The sequence below is a fragment of the Electrophorus electricus genome, chromosome 3 (genome assembly GCF_041902795.1).
Source record: "Electrophorus electricus isolate QZ-2024a chromosome 3, ASM4190279v1, whole genome shotgun sequence".
Lineage (NCBI taxonomy): Eukaryota > Metazoa > Chordata > Actinopteri > Gymnotiformes > Gymnotidae > Electrophorus > Electrophorus electricus.
In genome coordinates, this window is record NC_137499.1 from 1,235,001 (window position 1) to 1,255,000 (window position 20,000).

General features: G+C 48.1%; 1 protein-coding gene across 12 annotated transcripts in view; it reads right to left on the reverse strand.

Moving 5' to 3' along the window:
- sox6 (SRY-box transcription factor 6) overlaps window positions 1–20,000 on the reverse strand; it is a 163,297-nt gene that overhangs the window by 71,830 nt on the left and 71,467 nt on the right. For all 12 annotated transcript variants that reach the window (XM_081708898.1, XM_035531260.2, XM_035531266.2 and 9 more), the window contains one exon: window positions 8,366–8,455. In XM_081708898.1, coding sequence (XP_081565024.1) covers window positions 8,366–8,455 — 90 coding nt within the window. The remainder of the gene's footprint in view (window positions 1–8,365; window positions 8,456–20,000) is intronic.

Genomic DNA, 20,000 nt, shown 5'->3' on the forward strand with positions numbered 1-20,000 from the left:
GGAAGCTCTTCCTAAGGAAAGAGGGACGTGTCCCGGGGGCCACGGCCAGACGCACGCTGCACATTGCTGGTGTGTGCCTGCGACGGATGATTAGGTGCCGCAAAGACATCACAGCCTGCTGCCGAGGACGCTTCCGCAGTAATGTAGTGCCGACCCGTGGGTCAGAACATGACAGCAACAGTGTCACTGCGCACAAAACAAACAGCACATATAGTTTATTATTAAGTATATTATTCACTTCAGTTTTGCATTTTGAATTGAATCGTCTGCACCCTCCAGAAATAAAGTAACAATTGTCTTTAAACAGGGAAAAATCCTAAAGAGTTAATATTTATTATGAAGACTGCAGAATGAGCAAGGCACACACACACACACACACACACACACACACACACACACACACACACACACACACACACACTGCAAGTCTGTGCACTGGAGATATCAGGACACACTGACATTGCAGTGGAACATCAGCACATATTCACACTGTGCAGTGGAGATGTACCATCTCCTTCCCTCCTGAGGTGAGACGATACAGGCGACAGCTATCTGAAGGCTCCACATAGATCCTGTCGATCAAACTGCGTTAACAGGCATGAAGGCATGAGCACAAACCTGCTGCCACATGCAGTCAACTTCCTGGAGCCATCAGGAAGGAGCGCCAGAGCTCCTGGAAGAAACGTTCCAGGAGAATAACGGCCCCACCCCAGCGCAACAGAGGGCGAGAGTGACAACCCAACTTTGGTTTGTTTCTTTCTGTTTATTTGTTTGTTTGTTTGTTTTTTAAATCTATTGACAGACAGTGAAGCTTGAGTACCTTAGCCATGTCTATGAGTGTGTGTGTGTGTGCGCAGAAGGATCTGAACTAGGAGTCTGTGAACATGTCATAATGCAGTGCACATGCTTACATATGTCGTGTTGTTTTTTAATGCATGTAAACAACTCCTGGCTGACACCCAAGGTCAGCAAAGCCACCCTGGAACAGGCTTGTCTGCACACTGGAGCTAAACGAGGCCTTTCACCGTCTGGGGGTAATCTACTGATCTGTGGTGGTGATCTACTGATCACGGTGGCGATCTGCTGATCCTGGTGGTGATCTACTGATCTGTGGTGGCAATCTGCTGATCTGTGGTGGTGATCTTCTGACCTGTGGTGGTGATCTACTGATCTGCAGTGGCGATCTGCTGATCCCAGTGGTGATCGACTGATCTGTGGTGGTGATCTGCTGTTCTGTGGTGGTGATCTGCTGTTCTGTGGTGGTGATCTACTGATCTGTGGTGGAGATCTGCTGATCTGCAGTGGTGATCTACTGATCCTGTTGGCGATCTGCTGAGAATGGTGGGAATCTACTGGTGCCTGAGTTCAGTCGAAGCTCTTATACTCTGATGACGTGGGTGTTCTGGTCAGCAGTGTGGTTGGGGTCAGGGCCTGAGCGCTTGTAAACATGCTGACTCATCTCTAACTGGAACATCAGTGTCTCTTCCTGCCTTCCCATGAGGCCACAGACAGACCTGACCACTGTTCAAACTTCTGGACAGTGAAGAGAAGGCTTCCTCATGTCCTCTTGTCTGACTGTCCCCACCTTGATCTTTATCTGTTGTAGAGACTAAGGAGCAGCAAACACTACACGACTGTAACTAAAGGTTAAAGGTTGAGGAGTCTGGATCTTGTGAGATTCCAAGCTGCGGTGGAAAGGAGGCGTTTGTGACCTTGTGACCTTGTAACCTTCTGTCAGGGGCTCAGGCTTGACTGGTCATCCTTTCTCCTGTCTTTTCTCTCTCTGGGATACAGTGGAAGGGCGGTCTCCATTAGGACACCACTCTGGGACTGCTGTGACATTCCCTAAAGCACCCCAGACCACCACACACCACACCTCACCTCCACACACCTGTGAGGGGAAGAGTCTGGCAAACGCCAGTGCTGTAACACAAGGGGTTAATCCACTTGTCTGCCCAGACTTTGGCACACGCGATTAAATGATTGAGTTTCACCAGAGAAGTGAGAGAGAAAGCAGACGCAGATGGAGCAACACGTGGCACCTTGGATGTGCCTGACAAACGAAAAGATTTGAAAAGAAAAAATCTTAAGCACGTGCCCAGTGTATCCCAGTGTGCCCAGTGTATCCCAGTGTGCCATGTGCCCAGTGTATCCCAGTGTGCCCAGTGTATCCCAGTGTGCCATGTGCCCAGTGTATCCCAGTGTGCCCAGTGTATCCCAGTGTACCCAGTGTATCCCAGTGTGCAATGCGCTCAGTGTACCCAGTGTGCCCAATGTATCCCAGTGTACCCAGTGTGCCTAGTGTATCCCAGTGTATCCCAGTGTGCCCAATGTATCCCAGTGTATCCCAATGTACCCAGTGTGCCTAGTGTATCCCAGTGTATCCCAGTGTACCCAGTGTGCCCAATGTATCCCAGTGTATCCCAGTGTACCCAGTGTGACTAGTGTATCCCAGTGTATCCCAGTGTACCCAGTGTGCCCAATGTATCCCAGTGTTCCCAGTGTGCCCAATGTATCCCAGTGTATCCCAGTGTACCTAGTGTATCCCAGTGTACCCAGTGTGCCCAATGTATCCCAGTGTATCCCAGTGGACCCAGTGTGCCTAGTGTATCCCAGTGTGCCTAGTGTGCCCAATGTATCCCAATGTTCCCAGTGTATTCGAGTGTAGCCCTGTGTGCTTAGTGTAGCACAGAGGCCAGGGGAAAGTTTTTCTTATGGCCAGAACAGAACAGTCTGAGTGTGTGTGTGTGTGTATTCTGCCATCTTCCCCTCACCACTCCTGTTCATGAGGGCTTTCACTACCACCAGAGGTGAGCAGGAGGGACAGAACACAAGGTGTGTTTGTCTGGCGCTCCAACACCACACGCTCAATTCCTCAATTCATTAGGAGGGAAACGGAGGGCAACCTGCATTCATCTTGCAAATGTGACCCAAAGAAGGATAATTTACTGTAGCTCGTATTTCACTTGGGTACATGAGGGCGAGCAGGCGTTAGGGAGGAGGGGAAGAGCAGTGTGGCACTTCTGAACTGGAGGTGGCTAGAGGCGCCTGCCGCGCTCTCTCAGTCCTTCTTCTTTTGCCTCTCACTCAGTCTCCCTCTCTTTCTCTCTCTCTCTTTCTCTCTCTCTCTTTCTCTCTCTCTTTCTCTCCCTCTCTTTCTCTCTCTCTCTTTCTCTCCCTCTCTTTCTCTCTCTCTCTCGCTATAACAACAGAGATCGAATATCAGCTCATTGCCCCAGAAAAACTAATATTTGTTTAGTCTTTCAAAGTCTTTTAGACTATGAAACACATTTCAATAACTGCTAAAAATAGTGATTGAGTTTCTTGTATATTTTGCAATAAATAAAAAAGTGAAATTTACTTTTTATAGTACGTGCCATATCAGTCAGACAGGGGCTGGCATGGTTTACATGCAGCCATTAAGAAGAAAAGTGAACAGTATCATCATTTTTTCAACTAAATACATCACTGCTCTGAGACACACTGGGTCCTGTCAGACCACATGACACACAGGGTCCTGTCAGACCACATGACACACAGGGTCCTGTCAGACCACATGACACACAGGGTCCTGACAGACCACATGACAGCAGCACCAGTCAGGTACAAGTCATCCAAATCAATCTCAATAGCAGCAATTCTCTCTCTCTCTCTCTCTCTCTCTCTCTCTCTCTCTCTCTCTCTTTCCTTCTCTCCCTCTCTCTCTGGCTTCTACTCATGTACTGATCACACAATGTCAGCTAAGGCCTGTTGCGCAGATGCCGGTTGAAACATGATTAGGAAAGGTATGAGCAGGTTGAGATCTTGCACTACAGCTCACTGAAGGAGTCATTTATGGAAGCACTTGACTATTTTTGTTACAGGGTTTGAGAGTATGGACTCAGTTAAAGTAACCGTCTGCTTTTTTAAAGAGAAGGATATTATGTGCTTAAAACAACCGGAGTTCAACAACTCATTGAGGAAGAGGAATTCAACAGCTCACACCTCACTACTGAAAGACGTTTAAACAAAGTACTCTCTCAGCTCCTCGCGAATTTCACCACTTAATTCATAATTAACCATTATTCATTCAGTTCAAGTTTCAGTAGAGTTTCATTGAGATTCTCCAGCACCGAGGAACTAAAAGGGCGATAGATTAAAATAATGGGAAAACTAGTAAAGTGTGTGTGTGTGTGTGTATGTGTGTGTCTGTGTGTGTTCAGCATGGCGATTACGTCCTGTGACAGAACGCTGCTCGCCAGGCAACACATACGTACGTTCGTTTAACGAGCTGGCGGTTATCTGTGCTCGTCTTCCTCATAATGAGACAAACCAACAAACAATTTGTATACTGATCATTGAGACATGACACAGTCATTATTTATAACTGCTAAAAACATGAAAGCCTGTAAAATAGATCCAAATATGGATTTTATCCAAACGTGCACGCCACACAGCAACGGCTCTCGGGAAAATTCTTAGTTGGCCAGTAGCACGTCGGCTAAATATGACGTATATTTGTTGAGCTCCAAAAAGTAGGGTTAGTGTAAACATTTAGGGTTAACACTCGAGGAGGTGCAGACTGTGGCCACCTGGTGATAGTTGTAAAAAAAAAAAGACGAGAAGTTGGATGAATTAAACTTCATAAACCGGATGCTTCAGGAGACAGGAGACATGAGACAGGAGACGTGAGACACGAGACAGGATTTGCGCTGGCTATTATGTCTATTGAAAACGCCAGAGGCAGGAATTCGGACTGGAAGCGTGCAGATTTTGCTCATCGCGTCAGACACGTCAGTCACATCACTACTCGTTAGCTCTATCCTGTAATCTCAGAATTTGGCCTTGTGCCAGCCACTCTGCCTCTCGTGTTCCTCCCCTCCTCTCCTCTCTCCTCCTTCCTCCTCTCCTCTGCTCTCCTCCTCTCTTCTCCTCCCTTCTCCTCTCTCCTCCTCCCTCTCATCTCCCCTCCTTTCCTCCCCTCTCCTCGTCTCCTCCCTCTGCTCCCCTCTCCTCCTCTCCTCCCCTCTCCCCTCCTCCTGGCTGGCAGCTAGGAATCTCAGGTAGAAACACAAACATGTCACTCAGCCACGCCATGTGAGCTAAAACGATCTGGGAAGGCATGGCCTCCACGTCCCTGCCCAGTGTCCCCCTCGACTCACTGTGCCTCTGATCAGTGTGTGAGTGAGCCAACAGCAGCTCCGTGGTAGGCGGGGCTTTTAGCACGGCTCCACGTTCCCACAACCCTGTTCTGTGCACCTATGCTTCGCCCACGACGTCGCTAGCCCGCGCAAACCCCATGACCCGCTCGGCGTCCGCACCCGGGCTGCTCCGTGTGGCCAGACACGCACCTAGACAAACAAATGGCTGTTCAAACAAATGGCTGTTGTTTTCGCGTGCAGCCCAGCGGGAGACAGTGTTGAGACAGGGCAAGGCAGCACATGTCCTGCACTCGGGTCACGGGTCACACTTGCTCCGATCATTCTTGGGGTTTCTGGGTAAGTCTATGGACAATAGTTCTTTACAGAATTCTGTCTTGGTGCCTCAACTAGGCTCATGAGGTTGGAGGGGGTCAATGAGAAAAAACCAAAGCAAAAGGAAGTAGTTAAGACGTTTGCAGAGAGACACAGCTAAAGGTGGTGCTGCAGAAGAAGAAAAGTGAAGATAATTTCATTCCTTCCTCACAGTTCAGGGGAAAAAACACCCCATACACTTTCATTTATCACAGAACATCAAAAGTGAGCTGTTGGGGGGGGGGGTTGCCCCTGTAACGCAGGGACAACGAGTCAAACAACACGGCTAAAGTCGGAATGTGCAGTTCACACTGCCGGCAGATGAATGCGTGCATGCGTGAACACTTCCTGCAAGGCCAGTCCCACGTCCGCACCTTTTCAGCCCATGTCATCCTTTATCTAGCACACGCCGCCATTCATCTGAACCCACAGACACGCAGTCTTTGTATTGATTTATTTTTTAACCCGACAATTAACGTGGTCTCTGATTTATCATCACACTTCAGATCTTAATCAAACTGTGTGTGTGTGTGTGTGTGTGTGTGTGTGTGTGTGTGTGAGTGTGTGTGAGTGTGCGTGTGTGTGTGTGCGTGTGTGTGCACGCGTGCGTGTGTGTGTGTGTTCGTATTTTCTTCTTTTCCAGCTTGTTACCTTTGTTTGTGTTTTAATTAACCAGACCTTGTGCTTCTCCAACCCTGAGTTTCCTATTTAATTGCCCACCCTTACACGGGCGCTGACTTCAAACGCGCCACACAGACATTTTGTAAGGGCGAGCACAAAGCAGCCCTTTGAAATGTCTCCAGTCATATGAAATGGCACGCTAATTAGAAACCTCAGGCTGCCAGTATGATATGAAAAGTAGCTCTGTCTCTTCTGCCTTCGCGACGGCCGCAGTCTCGCTGGGGGTACGCGGTGCGAGGGGCTTTCTGGGGCAACATCGACACCTTCCACCGAGCGCGACCTCACGCCTTGTCGTTTATCAAACGTAAAAATGCCCTGTAATTTAAAAAGATCTCATTTCAAAAGGCTCAATCACCCCCCTCGCACGTACCCACCACACTTTGATCTATGACGGAGAGCAATAGGCCCAGCACAATGAATCTTCAACACCATGATTTACATGAGCGGTTCATTAGGGTCACTGCTCATGAATACACTTATTAGAAGGTGTGACTTTTTTGTTTGTTTTTTAACTCCCTTTTAGTACATGAAGTAAGTCTAATTCGAGAATTAAAACCAAGGACAAACGTTCCGTCCGTTCTGGCCGGAAACAGGAGCGCAGCTCCACTTCTCTCCAATGGTATCGGTGTTGCTAACGGACTCCAGCGAGATCTGGGCTCTGAATGTCTGCTGAGTTAGAAGAGCCATATTGATGCTTTGCCGTGTGCTATCTGGTATTCTAAAGGTTTCTCTTTGACACCTGCATCTCCCTTAAGTACGTACGCGAACAAATAAATGAATGAATGGATGAATGCATAAATAAATAAATACAATTCTAAAGAAAGATATCAAAACATGGGTGAGTCAGAGAAAAGAGGCATATGACATGTGACAAACGGGTGGAGTTGCCGGTGTTTGGGGTGTAAGAAAAGGGTGTGAGCAGAAAGCAAGTGCCAGAGAGAGAGAGAGAGAGAGAGAGAGAGAGAGAGAGAGAAAGGGAGAGAGAGGGACAGAGATAGAGAGAGAGAGAGAGAGAGAGAGAGAGAGAGCGATTAGGGAGGGGGGTATTGGAGTGGGTGCCAGAGCGTTATCAGAGAGCTGGTACCGAGTCTACAACATAAACACACATCTGTAACAGTCAGTGCTAAGACCTGCGCCCAGGAAAAATGAAAGTGAGAGAGACAGAGAGAGAAAATGTGGAAGAAAACCCCACCTTTAGCAGGAATAAATTGCGATATAAACTATAATGTTTTTAAGCACACACGTACACACACACGTACACACACACGTACACACACACAAACGCATGCACACACACACACACACATGTACACACTCACACACACACACACGCACACACACACACACACGCACGCACACACACACGCACGCACACACACACGCACGCACACACACGCACACACACACGCACACACACACGCACACGCATACTCGCATGCATGCACACACACACACACATATGCACACACACGCGCACACACACACACACATGCACACACATGCATACGCACACCCGCACACACACGCATGCGCATGCATGCACACACACACACAAACGCATGCGCACACACACACACGCACACTCGCATGCATACACGCACACACACACACACACACACACAAACACACACACACACGCATGCGCACACGCGCACACGCGCACACACACACACACACACACACACACACACAGCATTGAAAGACTCTTATCCTTTACCCTCTATTTATTTCAAGCCCACTTTAACCTCAGTGTCTGACCATCAGAGGTGAATCATGCATCTCCTCATACAGAGGCCACATTTACCCCGAATGGGACCAAAAAATACAACCCCCACAATCCATTTAGACAAACACTTATTAGAGAGCCTGATACTAAGACAGCGGGAGGACTGGAGCCTTGAGACCAGAGATAAAACGTCCAGCGAAGGGAAGAGGTACTATTAGTCCCACTTAGTCCTCCTGTTGGAGACAGGGGACACATGTAGAAACACTCCTGATAAATATGGAGCTGGGCACAGTTTTGATGGAAACATATTTGTTGCACAAACACACACACGTACACACACACACACACACACACACGCGCACACACACACACACACACACACACACACACAAGTACACACACACGCACGCACGCACACACACACACACATACGCACACACACACACACACACACACACACACTTACCTTTTATTTCTCCCAAAAGTTCGCTCGTGTTGAGTCTCTCCATCTTCTCCTTCCAGTCTTTTGAGAGGAGTTTTTCCATACAGGAGGATTCTGAAAGACACGGACATAAAAGGAAGACATTAATCGAGGTTTTCATAGAAGTTATGAAAATGACTCACAGAGATACACACGGGAACACAAAACAAAGACTTGAGACCATTAGACGAGTCTTCAGACGAGAAAGAAAGAAAAGAATCAAGAAGAAAAGAGTTGCAAAGGACAAAAAGCTACAGGTATAAGCATCTCAAAACCTGTGTTCCGGAACACGCGCGGCAGGATGTGCTGTGTGTTCCGGAACACGCGCGGCAGGATGTGCTGTGTGTTCCGGAACACGCGCGGCAGGATGTGCTGTGTGTTCCGGAACACGCGTGGCAGGATGTGTTCTGTGTTCCGGAACAGGCGCGGCAGGATGTGCTGTGTGTTCCGGAACATGCGCGGCAGGATGTGCCGTGTGTTCCGGAACACGCGCGGCAGGATGTGCCGTGTATTCCGGAACACGCTCAGCAGGATGTGCTGTGTGTTCCGGAAGGATGTGTTGTGTGTTCCGCAACACGCGGGGCAGGATGTGTTCACTGATCCACAACACATGTGGCAGGCTGTGTTCTCTGTAACTGGCTGGCTACAATAAGAGTGTGTCACACTTCAGAATGTCAAACCTCATTAGAAAACATTTCTAAAGCCGAAAAAAGTGCATTGGAATTTCCTAAAGAACAAATACATTGGGGTTGATAATTGAATTAAACGTCCTGACATCACTTGCTATATCATAAGAGGCTCATATAATCGCCGGAAAGGTCCGACGCCTTCAGCGTCAGGGTCATTCCCTTCATCATCAACACCGAGCCACGGGAACCACTGAAAACAAGATGCACCATCCAGCACTTCCTCCTACCAGCAGTACTGAGCGGGTTTAACGAGACTGGGACTGTTGGATGTGTGCAGATGTCCCCCCAGCCTGGTGATAAGGTGTGATGAGGCTCAGACACTCCAGAGAGACATTAAAGGAGGAGCTACTGCAGAAGGGTTGGGGAGGGGAGGGGGTTTGGTGGGAGGGGCATAGGGGGTTCAAGTAATGATGAAAACAATTAACATTTGTCCAGCAGACAATGAATCAGGGGAAGGTATTGCTGGAATCCAGTGAGCTACAGCCCGGGGTCACTGCTCACACACACACACGGAGCCAAGCATTCACATACACCGATGCCTCCTACAGCTAACATGGGCCAAAGATCTCGAGCTGAGAGGAGACAGAGATGAGCCGTGCTGCGATGACGATAACGAGGTGGCCGCCTCCCCCTCCTCCCCCTGCTTCCACGTCTTCTGCTCCCATCTCAGCGTTCCAGGACTGCTGGCATAGCTGCCCCCAAGCGAAGAGCGTTCCGCCACACCACGCTGCATGCACATGACATCACGGGGCAGAAGAACAGCGTTTGTTCTGTGCAGAAGAACCAGGGTGGACAGAAGAAAGGCGGAGCCTGGGTTTATGCCCCTGGAGCGGGGTGGTTTTGTGGTGGGGGCCAGACGATCGCCAAACAAGAGCTCGCAATTCTTGAGCACTCGTGCAAGGTCGGTTACTGATCTAGTTGCATTCTGGGTATTGTAGTCATAGCATGAGGTAGTCCATGCCACAGGGCATTCCAGCTGAAACGGATCGTCGCTCTTTATGAGTGCAGGATGACAAAATTAAATTTGATGTCATTGCAGTTTCCCCGTTTGCCAAGTGGTGAACATTTTCATGTAGTTTTAAATGCAAAGGGGCATTTTTCTAGTACAGACAAAAAGAAGCAAAGAAATGATCAACATGCCAAGTCAGAGGAAATTATAATATGTAAATATCCATGGATATCAACATGCCTGCCTGTGTATGAAGAACGAGTCAGAGGAAATTATAATATGTAAATGTCCATGGATATCAACATGCCTGCCTGTGTATGGAGAACAAATCAGAGGAAATTATAATATGTAAATGTCCAGGGATGACATCACCCTTCACCCTCGTACCACAGGTAAAGCACAGAGAACAGAGAGGTATGGACAGGCTCCTGGTAGCACAGAGCTGAGGAGGTCCCTGTGGTAGCACAGAGCTCACTGAGGAGGCCCCTGTGGTAGCACAGAGCTTACTGAGGAGACCCCTGTGGTTGCACAGAGCTCACTGAGGAGACCCCTGTGGTAGCACAGAGCTTACTGAGGAGACCCCTGTGGTAGCACAGAGCTCACTGAGGTGGTCCCTGGTAGCACAGAGCTCACTGAGGAGGCCCCTGTGGTAGCACAGAGCTCACTGAGGAGACCCCTGTGGTTGCACAGAGCTCACTGAGGAGGCCCCTGTGGTAGCACAGAGCTCACTAAGGTGGTCCCTGGTAGCATGGCTCTCTCTGAGATGGCCCCTGTGGTAGCACAGAGCTCACTGAGGAGGCCCCTGTGGTAGCACAGAGCACACTGAGGTGGCCCCTGTGGTAGCACAGAGCTCACTGAGGAGACCCCTGTGGTTGCACAGAGCTCACTGAGGAGGCCCCTGTGGTAGCACAGAGCTCACTAAGGTGGTCCCTGGTAGCATGGCTCTCTCTGAGATGGCCCCTGTGGTAGCACAGAGCTGACTGAGGAGGCCCCTGTGGTAGCACAGAGCTCACTGAGGAGGCCCCTGTGGTAGCACAGAGCTCACTGAGGTGGCCCCTGTGGTAGCACAGAGCTCACTGAGGTGGTTCCTGGTAGCGTGGCTCTCTCTGAGGTGGCCCCTGTGGTAGCACAGAGCTGACTGAGGTGGTCTCTGGTAGCATGGCTCTCTCTGAGGTGACCCCTGTGGTAGGAGAGGCTCAGGCAGGTTTTGAGAAGAGAGGACTGTGTTTGATTCCCAACGTCCTCCCTTTCTGCCTGGTCAGCAGGACATCAGTGCTCTGACTCATTCTGACATTACTTCTGCTTTACTGGGTTTTCCAATCACAGAATCGCAGTTTGCTTCTTTGACCCCATGTGAGAGTGAAGATGGTTTCTGTGTGCATGAATGTGTGTGTGTGTGTGTGTGAGTGCATGTGTGTGTGCATATGTGTATGGGTGTGCATGTGTGTGAGCGCATGCGTGTGTTGGTGAGTGCATATGTGTGTGAGTGCTTGTGTGCCTGTGTGTGTGTGTGTGTGTGTGTGTGGGCCTTTTGCCCCTGAGTGAAAGTGCTTCCTCTGGTAGACCCAGTCCTCATCAACACACTCCCCTCAGATTTAAAGAAAACACACACACACACACACACACACACACACACACATACAGCTACACAAATCCCTTCCCCTCAGATGAAAAGTAGACAAAAAATAAAGACACTTCCTTTTACAGCACAGAGCACCGTCCTGAGAGGGTCAAAGGCTTTATGGAAGACTTTCCCATATTTCTCTCCTCCTCCACACACACACACACACACACACACACACACACACACACACGCGCGCGCGCGCACACACGCACACACACGCGCACACACGCAAGCGCACACAGAGCACTTGATCATTAAGGAATGTACCAACTGTTGGAGATAATGTGGTGCCAGCTCCCATTATGCTCCACTCTGCCTCCCTCGAGAGTGACCACTCCCTGCACTCCTCCCCCCCCCCCCCCCCACACACACATCATATCTGGAATGTGCCAGAAATGCCCTTCGGGGTTTTGTTGTTGTTTTTTTTACCTGAATGAGGTGAAGAATGTCCAGTGTGCAGTTGTTTGTGTGTGTATGTATGTGTGTGTGTGTGTGTGTGTGTGTGTGTGTACATGTGTGTATGTGTGTGTGTGTGTGTGTGTGTGTGTGTACATGTGTGTACATGTGTGTATATGTGTGTGTGTGTGTGTGTGTGTGTATACGTGTGTGTACATGTGTGTGTGAGTATGTGTGTGTAAGTGTATGTATGCGTGTGTATGTGTGTATATGTGTGTGTACGTGTGTGTGTATGAAATACATTGAGGAATAAAACGACTGAAACCGTGCTGAGTGAGAACATCCCAGTTCAGTTCTATATGTGGACACGTTAGGAAAACAAGTGGTTAACATGAGGGTTGGATGGTTTGTCTCAAAGTTCCCTTATAAAGGCGAGAACACTCCTGAGGAATTCTGATGAATAAGAGCAGGAATATTTTTCCTTCAGCTTCCCATGTTGCATTCCAAGCCAGGAGAAACGCTGCTTAATATCCAGGCCATACTTCCCGTCACATTAACATATTAAGGATGCCAAGCTTCAAAACTCAAACAGAACCTCGACCAGAATTGTTTGTCTCTCAACATTCAGAAAAGCGTGCCACATGTGATGTATTCCCGAACACGTTTACATCCCCATTTGGAAATGGGAATGGTACAGAGGCTCTGGCACTTTGGAACTGCTGTGGAAATGGGAAAAGCGTGTTGTTGGTTTGAGCCAGGTCCTGTCACACGGATGGAGGGAGCAGATAAATAAAGAAAACACCACTGGCTTTATTGTGGTTTCCCCGAGGCCATCCGAATCTCCACACGCCCTCCGTCCTCAGAGATAAAGGGGCGTGTGGCTCGGGGGGACCAATTCAGACTGGGTGACATTGGAATGAGAACAATGAGGCCGTTTCCTATCTGTGTCCTATTTACACCCCCCCCCCCACACACACACACACACACACACACACACACGAGTCTGCTGTTTCAGTCTGCTCACTGGTCCCCAGTGGAGCAGAGAGGTTTCTTCCAGCACTGTCCATCCCACAGATAGGGCACAGGCGCTGGGGACGACAGCTTTGGCAGAGCCCTGCTGGTGTGGAGCTTCTCACAGGACAGGGAGCAAAACTACTGGCAATAGCAGAAAAGCAGAGTAAAGGAGAGAGAGAGAGCGAGAGAGCGAGAGAGTCCTATACCCATGGCTAGGGTAATGCCAGCACCCTAGAGCCAGCCTAGCGTGTCTGAATAAATGCCCCTGGCGTTCTCTGGTGCGAGTGCGTCACACGCCCGAGACCGAGACTGTTGCCCTCAGAACAACAGGATTAGAGGCCGACGTGGCCCTGGCGCCCCGAACACAGCGTGTGCCAGGAGAGCGAGCACACAGCATCAGCCTCTGCTGCCCCCAGTGAATCCGACGCCTTCTTTGCCGCCGGCCCCTGTGTTTGCCACCAGCCGCAGGGTCCTAATGCTCCTCCCCCAGACTCCAGACGTGCCGCGCGGCAGCGGCTAACCAATATCTCCCGCCCCATCTCCGCTAAGCCTGTTGCTGTAGACACCCGTCTTTAGAGGGGCAGGGAATCGGGAGCGTCTCGTGCAAAAATGCCCAGAGTGAAGCGGGAGCAAGCAGATTCCACACGGAGCGTCATGCGCACGAAAAGGAGGAGTTAGTGCGCTCGTAAATCTCAACAAAGCAATGTTTCTGCGAGATGTGTTTGGTGTAAACAGATCTCAGCACCTGGTACAAACCACTGCCAGATTCGCATGTTAAACACAAGCCACAACACTGGAACACTCACAGCCATGTCAGTGAGGTAAGCAGAAACGTTTTTTGCTCACTGGTGCCAAACTTTTCCCTTTTTTTTGTTTGAAGATGAAATATTGTCCCTCTGTGTCCCCAGCCATTTAGCTGAGGAGACAGGCAGATCATAACATGAAGCTTTTATTGTGAGCTGTGTAATACACACCACTGCTGCTTACAAACTCACCGTCTGTAAGAAACACCATTAATCTGTTCCCAGCAAAGATCTTTAACTTTTACCACTGTCCTAAACTCAGGGGTTCAACCAGCGTGTCCTCGCAAAAAAAGCATCTATTTTAAAATCTACTCTATATAAATGAGAAGCAATCCAATCTGTATCAGCGGCAGTTCATAAAAATTCTAATTAGCAATTTATGGTACAAGATTTCATTAATATGGATTATGGGTATATAGTATGTTTACTATGTAACATTCCAGAAAAACCCTGAGACGGTCATGTTTAGACTTGCTCTGGGAAGTGTTTCTGTGGATGGTAGCAGGATGTCTTTCACTCTCACTCTCACTCTTACTCTCTCTCTCACTCTCTGCCTTTCTGTCTCTCTGGAGCGAAAGATGTTCTAGCTGTCATGGCCCAGAAGATATGTTAAGAGTGTGTGTGTGTGTGTGTGTGTGTGTGTGTGTGGATGAGTCGTGCCCCATGGCGTAATGCCAGCACATCTGCCACTGGCCCAATGCCCCACGTGGCCCCTGTAATCCCCACTACAGGAAGCAGCTCTTCCTCCTCATCAGTCCCTGCTCTCTGAGAGAGAGAGAGAGAGAGAGAGAGAGAGAGGGAGAGAGAGAGAGGGAGAGAGAGAGAGAGGGGGAGAGAGTGAGAGAGAGAGAGGGAGAGAGAGGGAGAGAGAGAGAGAGAGAGAGAGAGAGTGAAAGAGAGAGAGAGTGAGAGAGAGAGAGAGAGAGAGAGAGAGAGAGAGAGGGAGAGAGAGAGAGAGAGAGAGAGAGGGAGAGAGAGAGAGAGAGAGTGAGAGAGAGAGAGAGAAAGGGGGTGGGGCAGATCACTTCACTCTATTCCTCCCCACACACGCCCTCCCATCATTGGCTATTGTCCTCTATCTGCTGCCAGATTGGCCTGTATGAATTGTCCATTGTCTGAAGACCCACACTGCCATGGTCCCATGTTTCAGTGGTCAACACACACTCTAGATGGTATCTCATGTTTCAGGGGTCAACACACACTCTAGATGGTGTCTCATGTTTCAGGGACAAACACACAGTCTAGATAGTGTCACTTGACTCAGTGGACAAACACACTCCAGATAGTGTCTCGTATCTCAGTGGACAAATACACACTCTAGATGGTGTCTCATGTTTCAGGGACAAAGGACACACTCTAGATAGTGTCTCATGCTTCGGGGACAAACACACACTTTAGATAGTGTCTCATGACTCAGTGGACAAACACACACTCTAGATAGTGTCTCATGACTCAGTGGACAAACACACACTCTAGATAGTGTCTCATGCTTCGGGGACAAACACACACTCTAGATAGTGTCTCATGACTCAGTGGACAAACACACACTCTAGATAGTGTCTCATGTTTCGGGGACAAACACGCACTCTAGATAGTGTCTCATGCTTCGGGGACAAACACACACTCTAGATAGTGTCTCATGCTTCGGGGACAAACACACACTCTAGATAGTGTCTCATGTTTCGGGGACAAACACACACTCTAGATAGTGTCTCATGTTTCGGGGACAAACACACACTCTAGATAGTGTCTCATGTTTCGGGGACAAACACACACTCTAGATAGTGTCTCATGCTTCGGGGACAAACAACACTCCAGACAGCGTCTCGTCTCTCAAGGCCGCTCTGATGCTTTTCAACATTAGAGTAGTTATGGTTCCCTGGCAACCCTAGAAGAGGCCAATACCAAACACGGTCTCAGCAAAAATAAACAGTTACCAAATCAATGGTCCACTGACACTGTCCATTTAAATCTCCTCTGCACAGGATTGTCTTTGATCCAACCAATCAGAAGTGACACAGGATTCTCCTTTTGAATCAGCTGTTCTCAAACAGCAGATTTCTAGTACAGGGCTGAGTGTGCTCTGGTGTTTTAGCGGGAAACGCTGCCCGTCTCTGAAATGAATCATTTTCCAGACACGGAGAGGAAGACTCCCAACAAACGCACCTGCTGGTCCCCTCAAGAGAGGAATCAGGAATGAAACCTGGATCAAGTCGAGACTGGGAAGAGCTATGTTCCAGTTCTCCAGGAAAACAAGGCTATTTGAGAAGCTCCCTTGTGTTTGGAACGGATGTTTTTTGGGGTTTTTTCTCGTTTAGTGAACAATAGAGATACAGTAGTAAATTGGGCCCTAAAGAAGACTATCTCTTCCCTCTTCTCATGAAAACAAACTAGACACACAGACTTTAAAAGAGAGAGAGAGCGGGAGAGAACTGCAGGCACACACAAAACTGTTAGAGGGGAATCTTCTGAATGTCTTAATCACAGAGCCACTAAAACAAGACTCCATCATCACACAAAATAAGAGCATAATAATTACAAGAGGCAGGCAGGAAAGTGAAGCGGCAGAAGGAAACATGTTTTGTCACTGGCGTCGGCGGTCCTACAGACAACAGCTGCTGACTTGGGCGGCTTCTGCGCGCGCTCCTGAAGTCTCCATAATCACGCCGTTATTGAAGAGACAAGAAAAAACGGGCCACTAATTGCACGGGAGCAATCGAGGCGTAATAGGGTACACACCCGGGCTCAGTCGCACAATGCCGTGCGCAAAAACGGAGCGTCGGGTGGCAAGAGACGCAGACAGAGAGAGGAAGAGGGATTAAAAACGAGAAAGAGAAAAAGAAAAAGAGAGAGAAAGAGAAAGAACTCTATCCATCATAACAACATGTACAACAGTGGCTTGTCGCTCAATTTCTGCCAATTACTCACCTCCCTGTCAACACTTTTAATAACCTCCATCATTTCCAGAATTTTTTTTACATTTTTTTTTTTTGATTCGGTTAAATAATTTCAGCTCTTTAATATGCAAATGTGCCTGTTGGCATGCATGGCTGAGGAGCATTGCCTTCGTGAGATGTGTCACTATAGTTGTGAGCACCTGCACGTTGGCAAAGACTTGATTTAATTGACACCTAATGTCGTTCATTATTCCACTTAGTGAACACCTCTGTTAGTCACCTGGAGCCCATGCCCAACACGGCTTGTCAACAGTTCCTATAAATAGGGCCCGTTAGGGAAAAAAGAAGAAGAAAAGCCCCGCCCCTAAAATTGTCTCCCTCTCTCTTGCTCTCTCTTTAAAAAAAAAAACAATCACGTGTAACTATTTTTTAAAAAATCCAACATTATTGTGAAGTTTCCTCTGGCGTTGCATCATAAGGAAGATTGCCAGCTTTAGCACTGTGCTTTTCCAGCTATGTAATTCCAGGCCAACCATTTCATGGTAATAACAGGTCAGGCTCTATAGTGTAATTCTCCCTTTTGCACGGAGGCGCAGGCAACAAAGGTACAGGGAGGCGCACCGTAAAGCGCTAACGGGTGTGTCTGGAACGGTGAGGCTCCTTATCCCACAGAGTTATGCCGTTAAATCCGCAGCACTGACCGCAGGCTACGGCCTGACCTCTGACTTCTCCGATCAAAACACGTGTCCGTCAAGCGCATATGAATTGACCACTCCCGAGTGGCTCCACCTCTCAAGTGGGGCGGGACATGACCCCTTGGCCGATCCATTTCACTGCAGCGCCTGTCGCTAATCAGACATGAATTATTGAAGTGGCAGCACAGCCATGGTCAATCCCGCGCCCGGCGTGAGCGGGGAGCTGGTTCATCGGGAGGGGACGACACAGGGGAGCCGTCCCCATCTCGCACGCACGCACGCAGTGGAAGATATATCCATGCCACCACTGTGGCTTTTAAAGATAAACTCAGTATATGGCTTGTGTGAAGAACCCAAAATACTGAAGAATAAAACAGACAAAGAGAGAGAGAGAGAGAGAGGACTTGTGGCAGAGAGTGGAGGTGACTGAGGTGATGGAGGTGATGGAGGTGACTGAGGTGTAGCCTGTTTTTGATAAGGATGTGCGGGTTTCGGTGTGTGTTTTGGTCTGTCTGGGTCTCTACGTCTCCCTGTCTGCTGTCCAGGGGTTTCAGCGTGTGTGAAAGAACTGCTCTGAATTCTAGATGTCAGAAAGCGCAGCTGCAGATACAGAAACAGTGGCATGTTAAGGACCTCGAGATGAAAACCTCACAAGTCTCTGAGCATTCATCCCAGCTATAAAGACCCCAGGACAGAGGGTGCAGAACGTTAAACAAAGTTGAAAGATTGTGAGTCCAACTCAAGGATCCTGGTAAGGGAGTTAAAAACTGGGGGCGTGTGTGTGTGTTTGGTGGAAAGGGTGGGGGTGGAGCAAAAAAAAAAAAAATCCAATCAAAACTTAGTGAGCAGAGATGTGATGTGAAGCCAAGACGCACGGAGCCCCAAACCTGCAATCTCCTCTTAGACGAGAGAGAGGCAGCTGGCACAACAGCTGGCAGACCGGATTAATGTCAGAAGAATGAAATAAAACTCAACATATGTCCGAGGCCGAGGTGGCATGCCTGCACGTGATTATGCCCCAACAGGCGGCGCGCGCACAGATCGGCACATCTCAGCATTCCACAAGGTCACTTTTACGGCAGGAAAAAATGGAAAAGGACACTAAGACTATTTAATGCTTGGATAGCGAGATGAACTTCTCCCACTGCTCTCTGTCTGTCTGGTCCACACAGTGTGGAGGGGCACCCACAGGTCCCTGGCAGAAGGGGCTGCCGTGGCAACCAGCAGCCTCCGATCAAGCCATGGCTCGTTAGGGCTCTGAAGCTTTTCCTGAAAAGGGGAAGAATTAAGGAAGAGCAGAGCGAATCTGGGATCTCTGGAATCTTCTCACCAGATGAGCTACACACCGGAAGTGTGTTGTGATGTGGAGGGAACTAAAATAAGAATCTCTGTTTTTGGAAGGTAAATAAGTGAGGAACAAAAATACATAAATGGGCGAAAAGAAGAAGCGCCTACCAGAACTCCGCTGATGAGAGGTTTCAGTTCTCAGGAAGACAAGCGCTAAGCAGAGATGTGTGGACTTCATTTTAATTTCTAATTTCTCATTTGATGTCGGTAATCATTAAGACCCACGCACTGTAATAAATTATAATAATTTCACAGAAGAATTAAATTACTGGGTACCTTGCAAAGGAGGCATTTTTTTCATTGGCTACCCTGCAATCAAACTGTCAGATATAAACTCTTTTGCTAATCAATGCTCCAAAACACTCAAATTTATTCATCTATGTTAAATTAATAGAAATGTGTGGATAATGTCTCTTACAGCGATCAGGGATGCGCTAAATGGATGGACGCAGAGACAAAAAGGAATGATGGGGCCACATGAATAGATTCAAAGGTGTCTGCAGTACTCAGTGAAACTTCAGTTCATCCTCTGGACTCGGAGAAGCTCGAGAGCTTCCGTAGAAACGTGCAGAATATTTCAATGCTGCCGCGATAAAAGTGATCTGATACTGCAATTAAAAACCACGTTTTCAGAGCCATGAGACACTGGATACACACATGCTGTCAAGATAAAATTATATATATATATATATATATATATATATATATATATATATATATATATATATATATATATATATGTGTGTGTGTGTGTGTGTGTGTGTGTGTGTGTGTGTGTGTGTGTGTGTGTTTTCCTTCTGCAATGTATGGTTCATTTAAAAAATTAGATATATATATAAATCAAGCATTGGAGAGAAAATACATATATATATATATATATATATATATATATATATATAGAGAGAGAGAGAGAGAGAGAGAGAGAGAGAGAGAGACAGAGAGAGAGAATCTAGATTAATCTCCATAATCTTTATGCAACTACACATTTTTTCACCTGTGAATGGTAATAGGTGGTTGTCCACTCTTCATTCAAGACTTGGCCGGTCTACAGTGCTGCATGTGTGCTTGGTTGTGTTACGGTGAGAAATCTCCCCGTCTTTGTGAGTTCATTTGCCTAATTAAGGAGGTCTGTTCTCTGTAGCTGCCTCTGACATTCCCTGTTTTTATGAAGCAGCAATTAAACGTGTTTATGGCCCCGTGCAGTGA